The 25,821-nt window shown below is 37.2% G+C and overlaps 2 protein-coding genes across 26 annotated transcripts in view; one reads left to right on the top strand and one right to left on the bottom strand.

Annotated features, from left to right (window-relative positions):
- NEB (nebulin) overlaps positions 1-14,839 on the top strand; it is a 264,687-nt gene extending 249,848 nt beyond the window's left edge. For 4 of the 6 annotated variants that reach the window (XM_063646034.1, XM_055292139.2, XM_055292140.2 and 1 more), the window contains 6 exons: positions 7,424-7,531; positions 7,637-7,820; positions 8,439-8,531; positions 9,708-9,854; positions 10,149-10,255; positions 14,248-14,839. In XM_063646034.1, the coding sequence (XP_063502104.1) occupies positions 7,424-7,531; positions 7,637-7,820; positions 8,439-8,531; positions 9,708-9,854; positions 10,149-10,255; positions 14,248-14,421 (813 nt within the window). In that variant the 3' untranslated portion in view covers positions 14,422-14,839. Of the gene's footprint in view, positions 1-564; positions 658-1,612; positions 1,706-2,236; positions 2,330-2,912; positions 3,006-3,574; positions 3,668-5,656; positions 5,750-6,042; positions 6,136-6,464; positions 6,558-7,423; positions 7,532-7,636; positions 7,821-8,438; positions 8,532-9,707; positions 9,855-10,148; positions 10,256-14,247 lie in introns of all 6 variants that reach the window. The other 2 variants (XM_055292138.2, XM_063646033.1) reach the window with 2 other exon arrangements.
- Positions 1-25,821, bottom strand: part of RIF1 (replication timing regulatory factor 1) — a 162,079-nt gene that overhangs the window by 70,664 nt on the left and 65,594 nt on the right. For 5 of the 20 annotated variants that reach the window (XR_010122484.1, XR_010122481.1, XR_010122482.1 and 2 more), the window contains 2 exons: positions 25,011-25,370; positions 16,848-16,984 (listed from right to left, as the gene is read on the bottom strand). Coding sequence is in view for 3 of the 20 variants with exons in the window: in XM_063646039.1 (XP_063502109.1) it covers positions 25,156-25,370 (215 nt within the window). In the remaining 17 variants the exon portion in view is untranslated. Of the gene's footprint in view, positions 1-414; positions 2,170-4,601; positions 4,697-6,004; positions 6,461-16,847; positions 16,985-18,009; positions 25,371-25,821 lie in introns of those variants that run through there. The other 15 variants (XR_010122487.1, XR_010122486.1, XR_010122471.1 and 12 more) reach the window with 10 other exon arrangements.

Genomic DNA, 25,821 nt, shown 5'->3' on the forward strand with positions numbered 1-25,821 from the left:
ATTTGTGTTAATTTTTACATAGATTGCATTTAGGCAAAATTGCCCAGTGGTGCATAAGCCTATTAGATACTGTGGAAAATAGACAATGCCACATATTGAACTTTTATACTTGACCATCTCTACAACTTGAACTTAATGACAAAGACCAAATTGCCGTATTGCATCGATTTGGCCTGTTAAATATTTGTTAGACCGTAAGACAAACGTTTTTTGTAGAGAAAATAAATACTTGCTAATCTAACTTAAGCAATTTTTCTGTTGTACACTGAGTATTTTAGTAGTCTTAGGAAATTATTTGTATTTTTTTCCTTAATTCCTGGCACACGAAATAAATATCTATATTCAAGTTACAATAAAAAGATTAATATCAAACACACTGATATTTCACTAAGGAAATACAAAACATGTTCTCACCCAGATCTGTGCCTGAACAGAGAGGTTGACTTGTTCAATTTGTCTTTTCTGTCTGACGTCTGTAGTTGTATACCAGGTTCCCCACAAGGTAGATGAAAGGGCTGTTTTGACTGCTCTTGTTTTTTCTGGATGCTTTCTTGTGTCATACAGGTGTTGTATAAAGAAAACGTTGGAAAAGGGATTCCAATCCCCATCACTCCAGAGATGGAGAGAGTCAAACACAATCAAGAAAACTTTAGTTCGGTATTTAAAAATAAAAAATCCCTTTAACTATTTAAAAAAAATTTTAAAAAGATTAATGGCTAGATTTTTAAAATCTAATCAACTCATCCCAATAAAAAATTTGACCTGTCTTTTTCCCAACTTAATGCTGCCATTTCCTATGAATCAGTTTTCCCCATTTTGGTAAAACATTAATATAACCATTTAACTTAATAAAAAAAGTGTTCAGTATTATATTCCTGCTTTTACAAATGTAACATTCTCAGTGTCTAAGCATCCACATTTATACTGCTTTGGCAAACTTGATCCGAATCTAAAGCTTAAACAAATGTATTTTGCAAAGACCTGACTATTAGCCTCGTTTCTTATTCTAACTTTTTCTATCTCTACTGTTATTTGTACAGATATTTTGAAGTTTCTTTTTTTTTTAGCACCTTATCATTGCTCTCCATTTGCCTTAAACATCGTTGTTCTCAATATGTTCACCCAAACTAAAAATTAAATACTTTGACTTCTTTTGAAAGTGAGCAAAAGAAGAGTTGTGTGTATGTGTCTCCATGTATACAATGTTTGTAAAACCCAAATATCCTTATGTGATTAATAGCATTTTCAAATCAAAAGTAACTTCCTTGGTTTTATTTCTGTCTCTTGTCTGTTTCTACTTTTTTCCCTCCTTGTAACAAGGTGGGAAAGACTAATTGCTCTCTTTCATGGCTGCTCAGTGCTGCAGAGATTAGTTCAAACAATGAAAATAACAACCTTTCTTTTCCCATTTCTTAGTTTTTGCTGCTCTTTCCTGCATTCCTTTGCTTTTGAAGATGTCTTTAGGTTCAAAGAGGTTGAGTCTAAAAGCTTCTGGTATTTCCCTTCCTCTAACTCACTCTCTTCCTCCCTTCCTTCCCACTCCCAACTGCTCCAAAGCAGGGGGAAAATGACTGATTGCTTTTTTTGTTCTGGATGCTTTCTCATCATACAGGTGCTATACAAAGAAAACCTGGGGACAGGAATTCCAATACCCATCACTCCTGAGATGCAGAGAGTCAAACACAATCAAGAAAACCTTAGCTCGGTATTTTGGAAAGAAAGGGGAAAAATGCCACAACTTCAGAATTAAACTGATCTTTACATTTATTTTTGTTTTAAGCCCATTTCCCTTCCTTTGCTTCTAATATATCTTATATTACAAAAGGATATACCTTCCCATTTCTATAATACAGTTAATGTCAATTTTTTACTTCATCTGATATTTACAAACATGTTTTAAAAATAATGAATATTTCCATTTGTGTGGATAACAACACTGAGTTCTAACAGTCTCAAATCCTCATGTGATTGTTTAGGAGGCACTGTACTCACAAAAATGAAAAAAAATAACATGGATAACTCTGACAGACTTTCCTCAGCAGCTGAGGTCCCTGCTTCTCTAGAGGGTGCGGATTCCCCATCCCAACAACAGCTTCCACTAAAGTAGTTGATGGCATTTTGTCAGCATATAACTTCTGGCTCCTTGGATGACTGTGTTTTTTCCTCACCCTTAAAACGTCCCAAGAAATGAAATGTTACTCATGGTTGTTTTTCTGGATGCTTTCTTATTGTACAGGTGTTATACAAAGAAAACATGGGCAAGGGAACCCCTTTACCTGTCACTCCTGAGATGGAAAGAGTCAAACACAATCAAGAAAATATTAGCTCGGTACTTTGGCAAGAAAAGAAAAAACTACTTATTTAATGATTTTTGGAAACTTTCATGATTTAAAATAATACGTATTAATCCTACTTTTTAAAGACAACTTAAATTTTGTGAATTTCTTTAGCAAATTTATCCTTTTTTCCTTTGGGCTACTTCTAGCCTAACACCATTCCCATTTCTATAATACAGTTAATTTCAATTTTTTGTTTCATCTGGTATTTTCAATCTTTAAAATAATGAGTTTTTCCGTTTGTGTGGATAACAACACTGAGTTCTGTCTCAAATCCTCATGTAATTGTTTAGGAGGCATGGTACTCACAAAAAAGAAAAAAAAAAAAAAAGTAACATGGATAACTCTGACAGACTTTCCCCAGCAGCTGAGGTCCCTGCTTCTCTAGAGGGTGCAGATTCCCCATCCCAACAACAGCTTCCACTAAAGTAGTTGGTGGTATTTTGTCAGCATATAACTTCTGGCTCCTTGGACGACTGTGTTTTCTTAACAAGGAAGTTGACCTTACCCTTAAAACCTCTCAAAAAATGAAATGTTACTCATAGTTGTTTTTCTGGATGCTTTCTCATCACGCAGGTGTTATACAAAGAAAACATGGGCAAGGGAACCCCTCTACCTGTCACTCCCGAGATGGAGAGAGTCAAACACAATCAAGAAAATATTAGCTCGGTACTTGGCAAGAAAAGAAAAAAACTACTTACTGATTTTAAAAACTATTTCATGATTTAAAATAATACATATTAATCCTATTTTCTAAAGACAACTTAAATTTTGTGAATTTCTTTCTTTAGCAAATTTATCCTTTTTTCCTTTGGGCTACTTCTAGCCTAACACCATTTCCATAATACAGTTAATTTCCATTTTTTATCTGATATTTTCAAGCATTTTTTAAAAATGAGTTTTTCCGTTTGTGTGGATAACAACACTGAGTTCTAACAGTCTTAAATCCTCATGTGATTGTTCAGGAGGCACCATACTCACAAAAATGAAAAAAAATAACATGGATAACTGACAGCCTTTCCCCAGCAGCTGAGGTCTCTGCTTCTCTAGAGGGTGCAGATTCCCCATCCCAACAACAGCTTCCACTAAAGTAGTCGGTGGCATTTTGTCAGCATATAACTACTGGCTCCTTGGACGACTGTGTTTTCTTAACAAGGAAGTTGACCTTACCCTTAAAACCTCTCAACAAATGAAATGTTACTCATGGTTGTTTTTCTGGATGCTTTCTCATCGCACAGGTGTTATACAAAGAAAACATGGGCAAGGGAACCCCTCTACCTGTCACTCCCGAGATGGAGAGAGTCAAACACAATCAAGAAAATATTAGCTCGGTACTTGGCAAGAAAAGAAAAAAACTACTTACTGATTTTAAAAACTACTTTTATGATTTAAAATAATATATATTAATCCTACTTTTTAAAGACAACTTAAATTTTGTGAATTTCTTTAGCAAATTTACCCTTTTTTCCTTTGGGCTACTTCTAGCCTAACCCCATAATAACAAGGTTGCTTTAATCCATAAAGTTCTAATATCAAGAAGTAACAGATTTTCCTATAAAACATCCTTTTGCTTCTCTCTCTCCAAACTTACTCTCTATCCACTACCCCCAAGGTCTCTTTGTTTTAGATATGCCTGAAATTTAGGACGGGTATGTGTGGGGTGGTAGAGTAGGTCCAATGGGGCTCTTTCTTGAATATGATTTTGTTGTGCTTTTGTGTCAATGACTTTAGGTTCTAATTTACCCTGTCAGATTTGGACAAAGAGACCTTGGGAAAAATAATCCCTGATCCCCTCCTTCAAGAATAACGATATCAATTATGATCCAATAGTAGTTTTGGCAATTTGATTATCAATTTACTTAAAAATGAAAGTGTCACCAGAATGGCTTTTTGTTTTACCAATTTTCGTTTTTTGTCGTTGTTGTTCTTTAGTTTTACTGTAGTCTTTAACTGCAAACTTTAGTAAACCATTTCCTGTAAGCTTGTGCGCTATGACATTATATATGGTTGTAAATTACCCAGGGATTGAGGTTTGCATGGGGACTTCAGTTTCAGTAGCAAACAACCTTGTAGTGTCCACATTTCTACTGTCTGTAGGTTTCTCCAGTACTTGAGTGCAGTGCTTCTAAAACATTAGCACGCATCAGAATAACGTGCAGGGTTTGTGAAGCCAGATTGCTGGGTCCTGCTCTAGTTTCTCATACTGTAGGTCTGTTATAGAGGGGGCCAGAGAATTTGCATTTTTAACAAGTTCTCATTACTGACCTTGCTGTCCAAGGACCCCACGTTGAGAATCACTATTTCAACAATTCTTCCTCTTCAATGTCATTTCCTAATCTCCCACGTTTCCAAGAATGACACTGAGGGGAGATACCAAGGTTGAAGATTTATCACGATGTGTTACTATGTTTCTCATTTTCTATTGATTTACCATGATAGTGATGTAAGAGCCAAAAACCTTATTCCTTAATGATAAGCTGGATGTTGTATGAAACTAAAGCAAGAGGCAGAGCATAGAGGATAGCAAAGAAAAAGAGGGTAGGGGAAACCCTTTGCTTTGTCTGAGGGCCTACATTTTTACTGACACATCTATGAGAGTTTAAGTGCTGCAAAACAGTCCAGTAAAAAAACAGCTGCTGTGGGCCAGGTGCAGTGGCTCACGCCTGTAATCCCAGCACTTTGGGAGGCCAAGGTGGGCGGATCACAAGGTCAGCAGTTCAAGACCAAAATGACCAACATAGTGAAACCCAGTCTCTACTAAAAAATACAAAAATTAGCCAGGCATGGTGGTGCACGCCTGTAATCCCAGTTACTCAGGAGGCTGAGGCAGAAGAATCGCTTGAACCTGGGAGGCGGAGGTTGCAGTGAGCAGGGATCATGCCATTGCACTCCAGCCTGGGTGACAGAGCAAGACTCTGTCTCAAAAACAAAACAAAACAAAAAGCTGATATATTAGGAGCAGCCTCAACCTTCTCGGTGTGATTGATTGAAGCTCATGCCTGTAACTCCTGTTTAGATCATCTCTCAGGGGCTTGACATTCAGAGACTAGCAGTAAAATGATGGTGGTTTCTCATCCTTTTGAGGAACACCACAGGTCTCTCTTGCAGTCCTCAAGGGTTTCAGGGCAGGGGCCTATCCTGGAAACCTGTCTTGCTGTAACTACACTTAACTTCCTTAGGAAACATACTACTTTCCATCTAACCTAATTGCCCAAATGGTTTGGGGCCCTAAAGATAATCAAAAGTTATCTGTACCATTTCCCTTTTTGGTAACTAACTCTTTTTCTTTTTGGCTTTTTGGATCCATTGGATTCGCATAGGTTTTGTACAAAGAAAATGTGGGGAAAGCCACCCCAACCCCTGTCACTCCTGAGATGCAGAGAGTCAAACGCAATCAAGAAAACATTAGCTCGGTATTGTCTTGAGAAACAAAAGTGCTTTTAATTTTGCAAAATAACTCTTGCAGTTTGGCCTGCTCCTAACCCTGTCCCAGGTTAAAAACAAAGAAAATGCCAGTTACATTTGCATCTGCTCTAAACATCACACTACATTTACTGTAGCCATTAACTATTTTTAAGCTTTCTTCTTGAGAGGTGTTCTCACTAACAGTAATAGATTAAACATAGCATTTCCCCCCAACTTGCAATATAATTAATAGTGATTATTACCTCATAGTGACTTTCGGGCACGACTTTGTATCTCACAGGTGTTATACAAAGAGAACCTGGGGAAAGCAACCCCCACACCCTTTACTCCTGAGATGGAAAGAGTGAAACGCAATCAAGAAAACTTTAGCTCGGTATTTTAGAAAGGAAAAATAAATCCTTAAAATCTTAACGGCTCTGGCAAACATGGTTATACCACTAATTTATCTTACAGTTTTTCCAAAACTTTTGTGTATCTTTAAAAATTCTTCCTTGTCCACTTAAAAACAACAAACCAACCCCACGAGGTCACAGTGATTTTACTTCTTTCTTAAACTTTTGCTTCCTACCATAACATTTTAATAGCTTTACCTTCAGTGTGATATAACTGAGCCATAACATGAGCCATAACACCAGCTAAGTGATGATTTTCAGACCTGGTTTTCTGCTGTCTGATGCCTGGATGCTCTTTTGGCTTCCCTAGGTATTGTACAAAGAGAACATGAGAAAAGCAACTCCGACACCTGTTACTCCAGAGATGGAGAGAGCTAAGCGCAACCAAGAAAACATTAGCTCGGTATTTTCTAGGACTAAAAAGAAATAGTGCAACAACTTGGAAAATAACATTTTAACATCAAAAAAAAACACGCCTTTCTCATTCAACTGAAAAACACACTAAAATTTTAAAAGAGAAAAATGCAACATCTTGGAAAGTAACATTTTAACACCATAAAAATTTGCACTTATTCAACTGAAAATTTACACTAAAATTGACATTAACTGTGCTTTTACATTCCAAACCATCATACTAAACATAACAAGTTAATTGCCAATGTTTTCCTTCCCCTATACTTTACTTGAGGTAGTTCTACATAACCAACTATAACAAATTTACTTCCTAACATCCTCAATCTTCTGCTCTCCTTTAGTTTTAAGATACTTTATGACATGGGTAACACTCTGAAATGGATGCCTTCTTTGGATATATTTTAGGGTTTTAGTGTCTGGAGGACTTTGATTTCTATATTAGCATACTGGTTTATGAAGTCTGGACATAACCTAAGGAAAATAGTCACTTGTTTTAAAGGATAGTTCTTTCAAATTCCCTTCAATATCAGATTTAGAGCCAAATACCATTGAATATGTTGATGCTGTAATTCCTAGCAAATTTCAAGAGGTCACTTTTTCTTTTCAAAATTATACCGTGCCCCTTCTTTGAAAATGAGTTTCATTTTCGAAGTCAAAACAAGTCCTTTCTCTTCTGCTGGCGGGCCCTCCCGGTCCCCAGATCAGCCTGTTCCAAAGTTGGTCATGTGTCTCACTGGGCCCCTTCAGTTGACCCAAGCGTCCCTCACCAGCTCCTATCCATCTCTATCTGCTGGAAAGGCTTTGAGGTTTCAGATTTAGGACAGCACCACTCATTCATGGTCTCTCCTCCATCAGGTTCTTTATTCTGATAGCTTCCGGAAACAAATACAAGGCAAAGCTGCCTATGTACTGGATACCCCTGAGATGAGACGGGTGAGGGAGACCCAACGGCACATCTCAACGGTGAGTCAGGAATTCTTTAGGATTGGCTGGCTGCATGTCAGAATGTGTAAAAAGGGATATAGTCACACCATCATATTTTCATAAAGAAAATTCATGACATTTCAGGTGAAATATCATGAAGACTTTGAGAAACACAAGGGTTGCTTCACACCAGTGGTGACAGATCCTATCACTGAACGAGTAAAGAAGAACATGCAGGACTTCAGTGACATTAACTACCGAGGTATTCAGAGGAAAGTGGTAGAAATGGAACAAAAACGGAATGACCAAGATCAGGAGACTATTACAGGTAACTGAGCCTGGGTTGGGGGAGGGGATTAACTTTAAGTGAGGGGGTAGAAGAACAAAAGTAACATTATCTACATCAAGTCAAAATATAAAGGACTTCAATCTTTTTTTTTTTTTTTTTGAGACGGAGTCTTGCTCTGTCACCCAGGCTGGAGTGCAGTGGCGCGATCTCCGCTCACTGCAAGCTCTGCCTCCCGGGTTCACGCCATTCTCCTGCCTCAGCCTCTCCGAGTAGCTGGGACTACAGGCGCCCGCCACCACGCCTGGCTAATTTTTTTGTATTTTTAGTAGAGACGGGGTTTCACCGTGGTCTCGATCTCCTGACCTCGTGATCCGCCCGCCTCGGCCTCCCCAAAGTGCTGGGATTACAAGCGTGAGCCACCGCGCCCGGCCGACTTCAGTCGTTTTTTTAGGGGTGCAAGAAAGCTCCTATTATCTCAGTTTACAAAGCTGATTTCTACCTTATCTTTGTTCTCCTCTGAGGAGAAGACATGACCCAGAACCTAAGCTAGAATAAGTGTGATTCAATCCTTTGGTGGTTGTTAAAATTCATGCCTTGGTTTTCAAGTTATTGGAAAACTCCAAGAACACTTGTTCTGATCACTGGTTTCCCTTTCAGGTCTACGTGTCTGGCGTACTAATCCTGGTTCGGTTTTTGACTATGATCCAGCAGAAGACAACATCCAGTCCCGAAGCCTACACATGATTAATGGTGTGTTATGCTGAAAAAGGCTTACAACATAAACATCACTATTTAGTACGCTAGAGTCAATGACTTTCATTCGGGCTCTGAAGTTCCTTCCCTCCAGAGTTTTCCATTTTCTGAGCTGCCCATTTGGCATAAAAATACCTTGTTAATTAGTGAGCAAAACTTACTTTCTAGATAAGTTCAAGTTAGAAAAAATTTTGTTTCACTGCCTCAGTGCATGTCTCCTTCAGGCCCATTATTATCATTTCTAATTTTTTTTCCAAAGAAAAAACAGTAGTAAATCTTTCTATTGGAGAAGTAATGAAAATACATAGGCAAAGGGAAGAGAATGGATTTGACCTGTAGGAACTTTCTGAGCTCTATTGCATCAAGGAAGTTTATTCATTACACAAAGCAGGCTGCACAACTTTATTCCTTCTATTCATGTTAAAAAGTAGAATACTAGCCTGGAAAAGAGAATGAGACCCCTTCTCTACAAACGGTAAAAAAAAATTAGCCACGAGTGGTGTTGTACACCTGTAGTACCAGCTGTTCAGGGGGCTGAAGTGGGAGGATAGCTTGAGCCTAGGAGGTTGAAGCTGCAGTGAGCCGTGATTGTACCACTGCCCTTCAGCCTGAGCAACAGAGACCCCATCTCAAAAAAAAAAAAAAAAAAAAGTTGAATATTATGTAGAGACAGTTCTCAAAGGATTTGTACTCCAGTTTTCTGATGAAGACACAGAAGTAAATCCATGGTTGCATTCTGACACATGCAGTTTTAAAGGTCTGCCCATGGTATTTTGGGAACACAGAGAAAGACTCTAAATTGATTTGCAGTTAGGGAGGACTTTCTGGAGAAGTTAAACATGGAGTCTGAATGTGAATATTACTATTCATTCATTTTGGTAAGCCAGGAAAATTGGCAGGGTGGAGGGGAGATGTTACAAATAGACTCTTGGATTTGAAACCTGGCTGTACAGCTTAACTGTTCCATGACCTTTGGTCATGTACTTAAGCTCTCATCTGTAAAAATAAGAAAGACAAACCTACATCAGAATAACTGTGAGGGTTTGACCCATGGGAAAGTATTTAAAACCATGCTTGGCAAAGACAACAATAACTGAGATTCAATTACTGTTAGGCATTACTACCATAGAAATTTCATGTTTGCTACATCTCCCCCAACTGCATCTCTCCCAGTCCAAGCTCAGCGCCGGAGCCGGGAGCAGTCACGATCTGCCAGCGCACTGAGCATCAGTGGGGGTGAGGAGAAGTCTGAGCATTCAGAAGCGCCAGACCACCACCTTTCGACTTACAGCGACGGGGGTGTCTTTGCAGTCTCAACAGGTACAAGTGCATGGTGCTGACTTTGGCAGACCCACCCGGCCAGCTCATTGATGGTTACTATAAGAGATGCTTTGAGTACAAAAACAAATTTAAAAATTTTTCATCCTTTCTTTTAATGAGAAAAGACTGGAATTGTGGAGGGTTGCATGAAGTTAGATGTTTCATTTTCTTTGATTTCTCTTTTTGAAAATCATTCTAAGTTGGGTGAAAAAGACATCACTCAGCTGCTAAACACAGATTAAAGGATACATAACCATTTTTCTTCTTATAAAGAATTTCCCCCCTTCTTTTCAGCTTACAAACATGCAAAAACCACAGAGCTCCCACAACAACGATCATCTTCAGTTGCTACCCAACAGACAACGGTATCTTCCATCCCATCTCATCCATCTACTGCTGGAGTAAGTGAATAACAACTCACTTAAATAAATTATTCTTAATTTTTGATAAGTGCAAACATGATTATTAGGTATTATGGTCTTTTTTTTTAACCAAACCTTCTATTTTATATAATGCTCTTTTAATACGTTTCATATTAATGATATCAGAAAACTTTCATTATCAAACTCAAATTAATGAAAAGCATTATTCAATAACTTAAAAAAAAAAACCCAAACCTACAGCAAAGCATCAGTTTTGGCTCATTGGTCTCACCTACTATCTTAAACATTTGCTGGGCGTAGTGAATCATGCCTATAATGCCAGCACTTTGGGAGGCTGATGCGGGAGGATTGCTTGAGCTCAAGAGTTTGAGACCAGCCTAGGCAACATAGTGAGACTTCATCTCTACTAAAAACCAAAAAATTAGCCAGGTGTGGTGGCGCATCTATAGCCCCAGCTACTGAGGAAGTTGAGGTGGGAGGATTGCTTGAGCCTGGAAATCGAGGTTGCAGTGAGCCATAACTGCATCACTGTACTCCAGCCTGGATGACAGAGGGAGACCCTGTCTCAAAACACAAGAATGTATAGATGTATGCAATGTGCCCACATATATACATGCCTTATCTTAGATCTCCCCTATTAATATATATAGAAATGGTAAGCCAAATCATCTTCACAGTTCACCAGACTACTTCACAACTCTTAGTTTAAAACCCTGGATCTCATTCATAATATCCTCAAAAGCATAATACTTTAGGATCGATATGAACAATCTTTGTATGAAGACAACTGTCTTTACTAAATGACATACAAGAAGGTCTAAATAAGTGTTAGACCTATTATATTTAAGTAAGGGAATATTGTAAAGTTCTAATTTTCCCTGAAATAAACCAATGCATTCAATTCCAATATAAATCCCAATAGCATTTAAAAAAACTGTGCTAACCCTAAAATCTGAAAAAGATGCAAGGATAATCAAGTAAAATTTGAAAATGATAATACTTAAGGACTCAACTAAAAAAGAACAAAACATACCATAAAGCTATTAAAATTAAATATGGATTTAGCATGGCAATAGACACAAAATATGGATTTAGCATGGCAATAGATACAAAAATAGATGACGTCCAGAAACAGACCCTAGAAGAATTATAAATCAGCAGGAAAGGGGTAAGTTATTTAATTTATATGATCTGAGGTAACTAGTTATTTATTTAGTAAAATAATAAAATTAGATACCCATCTCAAAGCATAAACTGTAGCTGTACCAAAGATTTAGATGTAAAATACAAAATTGTAGAAGTACAAAGAATAATAGAGAATACTTTTTTTTATTTTTAGAGACAGGGTCTCACTCTATCACCCAGGCTGCAGTGCAGTGGCATGATCACAGCTCACTGCAGTCTTGACTTCATGGACTCAAGCAATCCTCCAGCCTCAGCCTCCCGAATAGCTAGGACTACAGGCGTATAGGCCATTCCAGGCTAATTTTTTTTTTTTTTTTTTTTTTGGTAGAGGCTCACTATGTTGCCCAGGCTGGTCTCGAACCCCTGGGCTCAAGCCCTCTGCCTGCTTCGGCCTCCCAAAATGCTGGGACTACAGGCATCAGCCACTCAGCCCGGCCATAATAATTTTAAATTATAAAGGGGAAAGCCTTCCCAGGCAAATTCCAAAATCTAGAAGTATAGAAGCCTGGCCAATTTGATCATAAAATTTTAAATGTTTCTATAACAAACACAAACATGTCAGACTGGGAGAAAACATTTACAGCATACATAACAAAAATATTAATATTGAAAAAGAATAAAGAACTCTAAAATTCACTGATAAATTATTCCCCTCGCCCGCAAAATAGGACTTGGAAGACTAAGAATAGATAATTTATGGCAAAATAAATATAAATGGCCAACAAAAAAAGGTGTTCACCATGACTAGTAACCAGGAATATAAAAATAAAAGTGCTAGTAACCAGGAATATAAAAATAAGATAAAGTACATAATACAAAGTATCAAATTGAATCAAATATCATATTGTATCATATTCGAACATTTTAACAGCAAACTTAAAAAATTAGGTCAGGAATAGTGGCTCACACCTGTAATCCCAGCACTTTAGGAGGCTGAGGTGGGAGGACTGCTTGAGTCCAGGAGTTTAAGACCAGCCAATGCAACAAGGCAAAACCCCATCTCTATTTGTAAAATTATTTTATACATATACATATATATGTATAAAATAAGTTTAAACACACATGCCATTTGACCTAAAACTTTCACCTTTAAAAGCTTTTTCTTCAGAAATTATTTGCCCAAAGATAAATGCTAGGATGCTCATTATAGTGTAAGAAAAAATAATGACAACTAAATGTCCAGAAAAATGAAAATGGCTGAATAATTCGTGATATTATTAAAATGTGAAATTCTCTGCAGCAGTCAAAAAGGGTAAGATACAGCTATATTTACATGGAAAGACTTCTAAGCTATATTAAATGGAAAGAACAAATCACAGTATTATTTATAGTAATGTTCCACTTACGCAAAGGGGAAAGGAAATCTATTTGTGAATTTGAATATATGCATGTGTATTTCAAAATGCAAGAAAAAACCATATAGGTTACATCTAAAACTACTAACCAGTGGCTGCTCCTAGGAAGAAACTTTTGATATTATCACTTATTATATACCTCCGAATTATTACAATTTTAATACTGTGGAAGATAGCTTTGAGAAACTTTTACTACTCGTATGCTCCCAAATTCCCAGAGTGAAAGATGACATGCAATAGTGCTATGGGTTTTCAAATTCTTCTCTAAAATACAAGACTGACCTCTTCAAAAGGTAGAAAAAGGCCATAAATAAAATTAGCAGCATATTCTCTTTTCTGTCAGTACACACACACACACACACAATTCATGCATACATCACTTGGTATGAAGTTCATACTTTGAAGTGTACAATTCAATGATTTTAAGTTTTTTTCAACCATCACCATAATCTAATTTTAGAATACTTTCATCACCATAAAAACAACTGTGTATTCAAAACTCTTCTGGTGAATTAAAAACAAACAAATGCTGGTGCCCACTGGCATTCATTCTCCATCCCCAACTTATCCCTTTCTGCTCCATCCAATCCTAGGTATCCATTTCCTGTCACTATATTATTTGGCTACCTGAGACATTTCATATAAATAAAACCATACAATATACTGACTTTGGTGCATGGCTTCCTTTACTTTTGAAGTTCATCCATGTTGTATCATGTATTAGTACTTCATTCTTGTTACTACCCAATAATAGATCTGTATGGATATACCACATCTTGCTTATGCATTCATCAGTTGGTGGGCATTTGTTTCCACTTTTTGGCTATTATGAGTAATACTGCTATGGACATGGATGTACAAATTATTGTGCAGATCTATGTCTTCATTCTTCTTGGGTGTACACCTAGGAGTAGAATTTGCTGGGCCATAAGGTAATGCTGTATTTAACATGTGGTAACTGCCAAATTCTTTTCCAAGGTGGCTGCACTCTTTTCCACTTCCACCAGTGGTTTATGAAGGACCCAATTTCTCCACATCCTTTCTAACATCTGTTATTGTCTGTCTTTATTATTATCACCATTCTGGCATGTGTGAAGGGGTATCTCATTGTGATTTTAATAATTTGCATTTCCAGATGACTAATTTTGAGCATCCTTTTGTGTGCTTTTTGGCTATTTGTCTATATTTTTTTGGAGAAATGTCTATTCATATCCTTTGCCTCTTTTGCTGGGGGAAGGCATTGAGTTGTAGGAGTTCTTCATATGTTCTGGATATTAATTGCCTATCAGATACATGACTTGCAAGTATTTCCTATTTTGTGGGTTCCTTTTACTTTGTTGATGGTTGCACATTCTCCTTTGTTCAACTTAAGTTTGTGGAGTCAGTCATGAGAGATCTTACAAATAGATGTGTGTTAACTGTTGCAAATCCAACATATAATATTTCCCCTTTTTCCATCCCCACGAATAGAAAATCTTCCGTGCCATGTATGACTATATGGCTGCTGATGCAGATGAGGTGTCCTTCAAAGATGGAGATGCCATCATAAATGTTCAAGCAATTGATGAAGGTTGGATGTATGGCACCGTGCAGAGGACTGGCAGGACCGGAATGCTCCCAGCCAACTACGTTGAAGCTATTTAAGCATTTCAAAGCATCACAACTGTCTGCAGGACTTACAGATCCTGCAGTCAATGTTTCAGTTTAGACTCTGCACTGTTACCTAAGTTCTCAAGCTGCCTATGGTTTTTCTGTGTCAATGTGATTTATGGTAGTACCATCCTTTCTCCTTTGGGTTTTAAAATAAGTTGCAGAATAGACATTTTAAAAGCTTCTGCAATATTATTTCTGTGCCTAGAGTCTTTCTCCATTATAAACGTTTTAACATTATTTTTCTAAAACAGGGATTTTGAATATGCCAAACACATGAAAGGAAAAATAGCAGAGACGTTCACCTTTTCCTTGCTGATTGCTAATGCTTATTATTTCTAATTCAGTTCTGAAATTATAAACTTATAATCAATACAAACCAGCAACTAATAAAACCTCTAATTCTGCAACACTCTGTGGATGGAATGAGCATTATTTATTTTTAATGGTTTTAATATCTACCTATAAAAATTCAATGAAGCAAATTCTACATAAAATTACTAAAAAATTTATCTAAATTTAAAAAATGTACTGTTATGCATAAGAGTAGATATTCTCAAAATTCTATCTATACTTGCATTCAGCAAGCTTCTATTACAGTTTTAAGAACACCTGTGGACTCCAATCCTAACTTCAAGGGCATCTTTCCCATCTGTATCCAGTAGGATGGCAGCATGTGGCGAAGACAAAGGGAGGAGAAGCAACCATAATGGCTTAATGTTTAAGTTTACAGACTGTTCTTCCTAGAAGGCAGATAAGTCCCTGTAACTTTACAGCTGTAGTAATGCTGCTTCAAGCTTCTTAATGTGTCTGAGACTCGGAGAAAATGCTCTTGCGAAGAGAGTGCACTCACTTGCGAATGACCAACGTACACCTCTATGCCAGGCACTGGGTCAGAGGCTGAAGCTCAAGTGAAGAACAAGAGACAGTTGATGCCCTTAGGGAATTTACAGACCCAAGAAAAGGCAAATTATGTCTAACCATCCAAATGGTGCCAGAGATTGCTACTCTCCTGCTCCCAAGTCTTCCATCTTGCCTTAAACTGGATAAAAACGCAAGTTAGGCAACAATCCTATTGTGATTTCCAACTCCCTAACTTTTAGAATACTAAAGTATATGCTATCTCCATTACAATGAGCCATTTTTTTGTTTGGAGACAGAGTCTCACTCTGTCGCCCAGGCTGGAGTGCAGTGGCCCAATCTCTACTCACTGCAACCTCCTGGGTTCAAGTGATTCTTGTGTCTCAGCCTCTGAGCAGCTGGGACTACAGGTGTGTGCCACCACTCTGGGCTAATGTTTGTATTTTTAATAGAGACAGGGTTTTGCCATACTGGCCAGACTGGTCTTGAACTCCTGACTTCAGGTGATCCACCCACCTCAGCCTCCCAAAGTCTGGGATTACAGGCCTGAGCCACTGGACCTGGCCTGGCTGGTTTAGTTTTAAATTTCCTATTTACTTTATCAGTTTGCCAAGGCATACTTTGCACTTGCTATTGCAAAGAAAAACAGAACTTTTGTCTCTTACAGATTTTTCTTTAAAGCCTGGAAAATGTTCAACATGCAGCTGGCTTTCCAAGATCCTTGGGTTCCACATCCACAGATTTAACCAACCATGAATCAAAAATATTCAGAAAAAAAAAGATGGTCATATCTGTACTGAACAGCTAGACTTTTTTCTTGTGATTAGTCCTTAAACAATACAGTATAACCTATTTACATACATTTACATTATATTAGGTATTATAATCAAGAGATTATTTAAAGCACAGGTGCCCAGCCTTTTTGGCACGAGGGACCAGTTTTGTGGAAGACAATTTTTCCACACAGTGGGGAAGGGTGGGGAACGAAACTGTTCCACCTCAGATCAGGTGTTAGATTCTGATAAGGAGCACAAACCTAGATCCCTCACGTGAGCAGTTCATGAAGAATTTACTGTGGCCACTGAGCTGACAGGAGGCAGAGCTCAGGTGGTAATGCTTGCTCACCTCACCGGCCACTCGACCTCCTGCTGTACAGCCTGTTTCCTAACAGGCCATGGACCCATACCACTCCACAGCCCATGGGTTGGGGAACCCTGATTTAAAGTATATGGGAGAATGTGCATAGGTTATATGCAAATATTAGGTCATTTTACACTAGGGATTTTAACATCCATAAGGTGGGGGTGGTCCTGAAACCAATACCCCATGGATATTGAGGGATGACTATATACATAAAAGTAGAGAATAATCCTACATCCACCAACTAGCCTCAAAAATTATAAACTCATGGTTAACCCTGTTTCCTCTCTACCAAACCAATGCACTCCTCCCATTACCTTATAACTTCCTTATAGTGAATCTCATTACAGATTAGTCACCTTTCAGTGTATATCTTACAAAGGACTCTTAAAACATTAATCACAAGAAAATTAACACACCTTAAAAACTGGCAATCAATATCCAATGTTCTAATCTTCCTGTCATCTGCTTGTGCTTGTTGGTCCAACGATACTAGGGAAGTCCTTTGTATATATCTCCACTACCACGTAGGCTGCAAAGAGCCATCTTCAAGAAACTATAAAAGGGAGAAATTAGGTCTACGGGTTACATCTCAACCAAATCTCACTCAAATGTATGAACTGCATTGTGTCCCACCCTCCCACCCCCAAATTCATGTTAAGTCCTAACCCCCAAGGCCTCAGAATGTGACCTTGGAAATAGGATCCTTGCAGATGCCGTTAATTCAGATGAGGCCCTAATCCAACGGCCTTGCTATCCTTATAAAAGGGAAATTTAGACAAATACACAGGCACACAGGGAGAAAGTCATATGAAGATGGGAGACTGGGGAAATACCTCTACCTGCCAAAAATGGCCAGCACACCACCCCAGAAAGCTAGCTGGGGAGAGGTATGGGACAGATACTTCCACACAGTCCTTAGAAGGAACAAACCCTGCTGATACCGTATCTCAGACCTCTACTATTCAAAACTGAGACAATACATTTCTGTTGTTTAACTTATTAGGTTTGTGGTACTGTTACAGCAGCCCTAGGAAACTAATACAGTATCTTTCAACATCACTGTTTACCCTAATTGTTGTTGTGTTTCTTTTTCCTTAAAACTATGGAGATTTTCTTCGGCTGCCACCAACATGCTTGGTTCTGCAGAGGAAGCCAAGGTCACGTTGGGGTAAGGCATTTACTTCATCTGGTGACTAGCTTGGCAGCGCCAGCTCTGCCCTCGCCCACACCATGTGGATTGCCTCTCCAAGCTTGCCTGCATCTACTCAGCACTTATTTGATGAAACCTCTCTTGTAACAAGTTCAATGAGAAACTAAACTCATTAACAACAACAAAAAAACCACCACCTCTGGATTTAGAAACCAGTGGAACCCATAAAACTATGCATAAATCAGAAAATCTCTGTGGTTAAAAAGCAGGCCATAAAAGGGGAAAAGGAAAAGGAATCGTTCATGTTTGTGGAGGAATATAACGTATACTCTGTGGTAACTGAATTAAGCTATTCATACTCATTTCAGATCTCAAGAAAACAGCAAAACAAAAAACCAAAATGTAGCCAACAAAAACAAGTACCAGAGTTTAGTTTTTATAGTTTTATTTCAGGTAAAAGTGCATTTCTTAAAAAATGTTTCAATATCCAGTTTCCATTGTCAAGTGGTAACAGTTAACCCTCAATGATTCATGAAAAGTTTTACTGTGAATCAAACATAGAATTCCGTCCCCCCCTCAACAGTCATAAAGAACCAGAAATAGTAACTGTAAGTGTGCCTGCTTCAAACACTGTATAAAGCAGTGGTCCCCTAACCTTTTTTCAGCAGGGACCAGTTTCGTGGAAGACAATTTCCACAGACAGAGGTGTTGGGGTAGATGGTTTCAAGATGAGACTGTTCCACCTCAGATCATCAGGTATTAGATTCTCCTAATGAGCGCACAACCTAGATATCTTGCATGTGCAGTTCACAATAGGGTTCATGCTCCTATGAGAATCTAATGCCACCCAGGGGTTTGAAACCCCTAGTATAAAGCATTACACGATCAAATAAAACTGACTGCACCATTATTTCCATATTTGCAGGTAACTGAGGAATGAACAAGTACTTCTGTTAGGCTTCAACTTAAATCATTTTTAAGACTTATCAAATATAAATACTTTGTGAATGTAAAACTAAGCTCTCTTAGAGTTTACCAAATGATCGGGACAACAATATTATAGGGTTAATAAATGACTGATTTGGCGTCTATCAGTCTTTTTCTAAGTGCTATCAGTCAGGTCTATCCACAGGAGGTAGTGCAGAAAGCAACTGATAATTCACAGACCATCAAGGTCCCTTAACATCATGGCAAATGCGTAACTATAGTTTGAGAGTTTAAGTAGGAAAAAGAAGTGTACTTATAAAGTACTAGTGTTTCCTAGTATCTGTGTAATTTGAGCAATAGTAAAACATGTAAGTAAAATCAGGAGAAGCCATTTTGGAAAATACAGGGGTAATAGAAATTAAGTAATCAAGACCTCACTCTGCCAGCTAGAAGCAAATAACTAAATTGACTAACGTGCCATGCATGAGCAAAACCTTCCTCCATAAAAGGGATCGACAAACTCTTTAAAAGGCCAGACAGTATTTTGACTGTTGGAAGCCATACAGACTCTGTTATACTACTAAACTCAGCCACTGTACCAGGAAAGCAGCTAAAGACAATAAGCACAGCTGTTCCAATAAAACTTTATTTCTGGATACTGAAATTTTAATTTAATACGTTTTCATGTGTCACAAAATATCCTTCTTTTGACTTTTTTCACCATTAAAAAATGTAAAAACCAGTCTCAGCTCACAGGTAGTACAAAAAACAGGTGGCATGCTAGTTTACCAATCTGTGCTCTGTAAAAAAACTTAGGAGTTAAGACTGCCATCCTTCAGTTTCTATACTCAAAACCAATTTTGCTCTTAATTCTGTTTTCTTTTGGAAACTTCCTATTCTATAAAAATAAAAAATTCTTTAAGACACTTGTTAGCTATTCAATAATGTATCAAAATAATTGTTACACTATACTCTATTTTCAGTTCCATGACACTTTATTTTGAAGGTGATCTTCCTAGTTATATGTTGTTTATCTGTTTAAGAAACAAAGCCGCCTTTTGTTGGAAATACTTATTAACTTACTGCTTTTGTGGGAGTATTAATAATGTATTTTAACATAATCCCTCAGGGTATTTATGAACATCAATTATAATACTGTGCTATGGACAGAACAGCTCTCAGAGACTATAGGCTATCAGCTATTTCTGAAGTATATAGGAGTATATAGGACAGCTTGTCTACTAAATGGACTATGCATTAAAATTCCAGCTCAATCTGCCTTTTCCATTCTCTTCAACTCATCACTTCTCAGTGCATCAACTTCTATCAGCATATAAGCTTGCTGTCCAGTAAATTTAGCTTTATCTACAATTATAAATTGGCACACTGTGGCCAAAAATATTCCCTCTGCTACAAGTAGAGTACAAAAGTTAGAGGCTTTTTCTTACTTCTGACATCAACAATTGAAAATATTGTCTTCAATTTTTTAGGTAAGATGAAGGGTTATCTTTTATTCCAATGGTATTTACAGCTTACCACAACATATTTGGTTTTAACTGTTCTTTGGAGAAAGAAAGGCTTAGTATGTAAAGAAAAAAATGATTAGGACCACATCAGAAAATTTAACATTCTATTTCAGAACTGAGTAAATTCTCACAACTGTTTAGACTATATTAAATATTTATAGATCTCGAAACTTCGATGACTTACATTTTAATGGCTACTTGCAAAGAGCAGTATGTAAAGCCTGGCACATAACTTATTAACTGGACATCAGAAAGCACGAAACCCAATTTGTTTTACAGATCAAACTATCAACAAATTTTGATAAACAAATTTTTAAAACCTATTACTTAACTTTCGGCTACATTTTCCCTAGTGCTTTCAGGGTAGTTCTTACAGATTATTTAAATATGTGAGGAAAATCCAACACCTTAACAGAATTCCAAGAAAAACTCACTTTTCCAGAATCATATTATTCAACTCTATCTTTCAAATTTCACTTTACAATGAAACAGGAATTTTCAACCACGTAATATAACAGAAAATTAAGTGACCAGAGGTCTGCAGTATAATGACAGGGCATATCTGCTAGACTGACTTATTCATTATAGCACTACTAAATTTAACTGCCAAATTAATATTAGGGGTAGTGTTGATTTTCCATGTTTATTAATAATGATGATCCACAATAGAAGGCAAGATTTATTTAGAGACTAAATATATTCTAATACTTAGAAATCAACTTTCATATTAACAAAAACATAACCCACAAATACTCATGAGAAAATACTTTGTCTAATTTGCCTTATCAATAAGATTCTTTATAACCTGAAATTCTTAGTCTGCCTACTTAAAAAATAAATCATCCATATTTTTAAAAGGATCTTAAGCAAAATTCTTAACTTTCTTAAAGTTTTTGAACTTTAAGCCTTCAAAACCAGTCTGCACCCCCAATTCATAAAATTGACAGAGTTATAAAAGGACTTGAATCTGCCTGGGTTACCAAAACCTAAAATACAGCCTGAAGCCTCTTAGGCCCATCTACCAGTGCAGTTCACAGGCATCTGTATGAATCACCTGGGACTGTGTTTAAAAAGACTCACAGGGCCCAATGTAGATCTACTGAATCAGAATCCGCTTGTTCATATGCACATCAAAGTTTGAGAGAGCACTATGTTAAAAATCAAAACCTCACTCTAATGTTTCTATACGAAGTACAAGGTCTTTCTAATGGCTTAGGAATAAGATAGACATGGGTTGCAGCAATGAGGAAATAGTCTCCTCCCCCCACCCAAGTTTTAGTCTAATAATGCCAACTAACTGCTGTATAGCCTCCTAGGCTGAATGACAAATTAACTTCTTGAAAATCAATTATGAAGAATATGAGATAAAACCTAGGCCTTTCTTACTGAATTAAAGTCAAAGTTGGAAGAAAAAAATTAACTCTTTTATACTTTCTTTTTAAAAAGCAATTACTCTATTCTCATTCCTTTACACCTTAAAAAATAAAACCTCACTTACATATTCACGATCCCCACCATTTCCCCCAATTTTGTTTCTTGCCTCATGACTTACTCTTCACATTTTTATGATGTTTAAATTGTAAAAGAGTCTTTAACTATCTTATCTTCAAGCTGTACAGAAAAAAAAAAAAATCCATGGGCAATGTTAGAATTAAACTTTTTTTTTTTTTTTTTTTTGCGAGACAGAGATTCACTCTGTCACGCAATGGCATGATCTCGGCTCACTGCAACCTCCGCCTAAAAGGTTCAAGCAATTCTCATGTCTCAGCCTCCCGAGTAGCTGAGATTACAAATATGCACCAACATGCCTGGCTGGTTTTTGTATTTTTAGTAGAGACAGGATTTCGCCACATTGGCCAGGTCAGTTTTGAACTCCTGGACCAAAGTGATCCACCTGCCCGGCCTTCAATCATGCTTTTAATGTGCGGGTTTAAATCCTGTTTTTGCCTGTATTATCCAATAGCATTATTTAACCTGATTCATCTTTTAACTATTTTGAATTAGAGTAAAGCTCCATATGATTCAACAATGGTTTTCAAACTTGTACAAGTGGCAAAGCAGCTTTAACAATGAGATCACTGAAATACTGAAAATTTAAATCCACTCTAAAATCCAAAACAGATTTCATAGATATGAGAATGACAGGCCAGGAGCGGTGGCTCACGCCTGTAATTCCAGCACTTTTAGGAGGCTGAGGCAGGTGGATATCTGAGGTCAGTTCGAGACCAGCCTGGCCGACATGGTGAAACCCCGTCTCTACTAAAAATACAAAAATTATCCAGTTGTGGTGGCAGGCGCCTGTAATCCCAGCTACTCGGGAGGCTGAGGCAGGAGAATCGCTTGAACCCAGGAGGTGGAGGTTGCAGTGAGCTGAGATCGTGCCACTGCACTCCAGCCTGGGCAGCAAGGGCGAAACTCCATCTCAAAAAAAAAAAAAAAAAAAGAAAATGGCCGGGCACGGTGGCTCACACCTGTAATCCCAGCACTTTGGGAGGCTGAGGCAGGCGGATCACGAGGTCAGGAGATCAAGACCATCCCAGCTAACACAGTGAAGCCCTTCTCTACTAAAAATACAAAAAATTAGCCGGGCGTGGTGGCGGGCACCTGTAGTCCCAGCTACTCAGGAGGCTGAGGCAGGAGAATGGCGTGAACCTGGAAGGCAGAGCTTGCAGTGAGCCGAGATTGCACCACTGCACTCTAGCATGGGCAACAGAGCAAGACTGTGTCTCAAAAAAAAAAAAGATACTACATGACACTCCTCTATGCCACTAGTTTTTTCTTCTTAAATATGCATAAGACAATTAAGACACATTTGAGTGTTATTATGATCTGATATTTGTTTTATTAACCATTAGAAAAGATTTGAAAAAACAAATTCCATTTTAATAGTGAGACAACACAGTAGAGCTAATCAGGGAATATTAATGTTTTGCTATTCGGGAATTACTAAGGGGGAAATTTGCAGGAAACTTTAAGGCAAGAATATTGCAAATAAGTTGCCAAAAATATATGCTTATAGCCACAGCAAAATGAAGATTTAGCATGCTTGTCTTTGCTCCCAAATATTTTAAATGCAACCTTATTAAACTATAATGTTTTTAAAATTAATACTTGTGCTTATATAAAATTCAGTGATTTAAGTACATGATACTCATTTGGTCACATTTTCTGCTATTACTGTTCGGCTTCCCAAGAATTTCATTCAATCAGCAAGTTTAGTTCACACAAACGTTAAGGCACATAGTCATGAAACAAGCTAATTTTAATTCTGAAGTGTGTTAAAGTAATCTGCTCCCCTCTGCCCCAAACACATATACATAGCTGCTTATTCATACCTGTTTGCTAAAAACTCGTGCACCTCCTTACGGTTAAATATAATTTGGGAAATGAATGATGTAAAATATAAATCATAATTATAATTCCTTTTAAAGAAATTAGTATTTTTCTTTAGTTACTTCAAGCCACAATCCTTAATTCAATGATCCCAGAATTCTTTATAAAACCATCCTTGGTATATGAATATCTTATTTAGACCCCAAAATATCTGTGATTATGATGAATTTATGATGATGAAAAAAGACACCAACTTTTATAGGGGTTGATGAAAAAAGACACCAACTTTTATAGAGATCCCTGAATATACGAGAGCTAACTAGGCACAAGGATTAAACTTTCTATGACTTGCTGTAGAATGTGTGCCTTGCTAAGTAGGGATTAGCTTCTGAATAAAATGTGAAAACTGAGATCACTCACTCATTCTTTTCAGAGAACAAGTGAAATATATTGTCAGTTAAAAAGATGAAACAAATATGCGAAGTCGGGCACTAATATTAGTTGGCAAAATTTACAAAGGTTTTAATTACATACCTCTTTAAAAAAAGAAAACCTAGGCAAAACAGACATATATTAAAAACAACAGTTTCAAATTTCTTCCAAGTTTGCTTTTAAATGAAGGTTTAAAAAGCAGATCAACTCTAGATTTCGTACAGTCCAACCTGCTGTGAAATACTGAAACTTTCCTTTAAGAAATGTTAAGGAGGCACACTTTCTAGTGGCTGATACCCTCTTCCAAATCAAAAGTAGTAAGAAGGTAAGGGTATGAACAGCAAAGTTGTGTAACATTTTCTTATTTCTATAATTTTACTTATTCTGGATACTTTTAGAAAATAAAGTCGCGTTTTAACTAAGACTGTTAATTAAGTACAAAACTATTTGTTGTTGTATTTGCAGTTACAGTATCCTACAAATATGTGCAGCAAGCCCATGAAGCACTTCCACCGTCGATACTGCTATTTCAGTATTTAATATATACAAAATGTTTCTATTGAACAGAACCAAGGTATTCACAATAAGCTGCAGAAAAACCCATGCAATTAACAAAGAATGAAATTTATAAATTAAAAACATTGTCGTCTATACATAATGTACAATCATGCATTTAAAAATGAATACGTCTAATAAGAATAAATTTTCACAGTCAACTGCTGCTGCACGAATATTTGCTAATGCAAATGAATAAAATCTTAGTAAATTCTGCATTAATATTTTAACCCCCAGAAGTTGAAACTTTTCTCATTTTTCTTGAAAGCTGTCAAAAGTTGACATATGCAGGAAAAGTTCCAATTCTTTCGCATTTCATTTGAGGTTTTTAACCAGTAACAAACTTCCTAAACCTCAGTCCCAACAAACATGAATTAAACAAACAAACAAACAAAAGTATAAACACCTTTATCAGTTCAGCAAAAATTCAAATAAAAATGTTCAATTTTACTTAAAAGTATTTTACATGTTTCACCAGAATATGCACGGGTTTAAGAAAGTATGAAATAAAATGTATAGTTCCGTTACTAGTTTTGCTTTCACATCTCAGTAAGATAATTAAATTTCCTGAAAAACCACGCATAGCAGCCAAGAAAAATACAATATATGAAAAAAAAAAAAGATCTTACATAATGAACTTACAAAATTGAACTTACATAATAAGTCACTGTCCTTCAGGGTTTGAAATGTTAACTTTGCAAAGAGTCTCTTCTTTGAAATTGTGCTATTATTTCAGAACTTGTTTCCTCAATCAACAAATCCAGTGATGTTTAAAAAAACCTTCAATTTTCTCTGAAAATACTAAATAGAATTTTCATGGGATGGTGATCTCCAACGTGACTGTAGATTTTTTATTACAGAGTTTGCCATACTACTTAGTTTCTCGTGCATTTCAAATAGTTGGCTTCCTGAATAATTATGAAGATCTTCTGAATCCAGCTGAAGAGCAAGAGCACTAATCTGTGCCACAAGGTTTTTGGATAACGGAGTTTCTAAAGCAACAGGATCAATTATATCTAAAAGAGAAAAAAAAAAAAAAACACAATTAAATCTATACCAGACAAAAACTAAATTATTTACATGATCTTTTAAGTTAGTCCAAGTGCCTAGGTTTCAAATTGAGAGAGCAGGCTTAGGTCTTCATGAGGACAAGCAGACAAAAAAATCTACCATAGCTGCTGCTGCTGCTGCTTATTATTATTATGAGATGGAGCCTCATTCTATTGCCCAGGCTGGAGTGCAGTAGCATAATCTCAGCTCACTGCAACCTCTGCCTCCTAGGTTCAAGCCATTCTCCCGCCTCAGCCCCCCAAGTAGCTGGGATTACGGGCATGCACCACCACATCCAGCTAATTTTTGTATTTTTAGAAGGGGCAGGGTTTCATATTGCCCAGAGTGGTCTTGAACTCCTGACCTCAAGCGATCCACCCACCTTGGCCTCCCAAAGTGCTGGGATTACAGGCGTGA

The sequence above is a fragment of the Symphalangus syndactylus genome, chromosome 9 (assembly GCF_028878055.3).
Source record: "Symphalangus syndactylus isolate Jambi chromosome 9, NHGRI_mSymSyn1-v2.1_pri, whole genome shotgun sequence".
NCBI lineage: Eukaryota > Metazoa > Chordata > Mammalia > Primates > Hylobatidae > Symphalangus > Symphalangus syndactylus.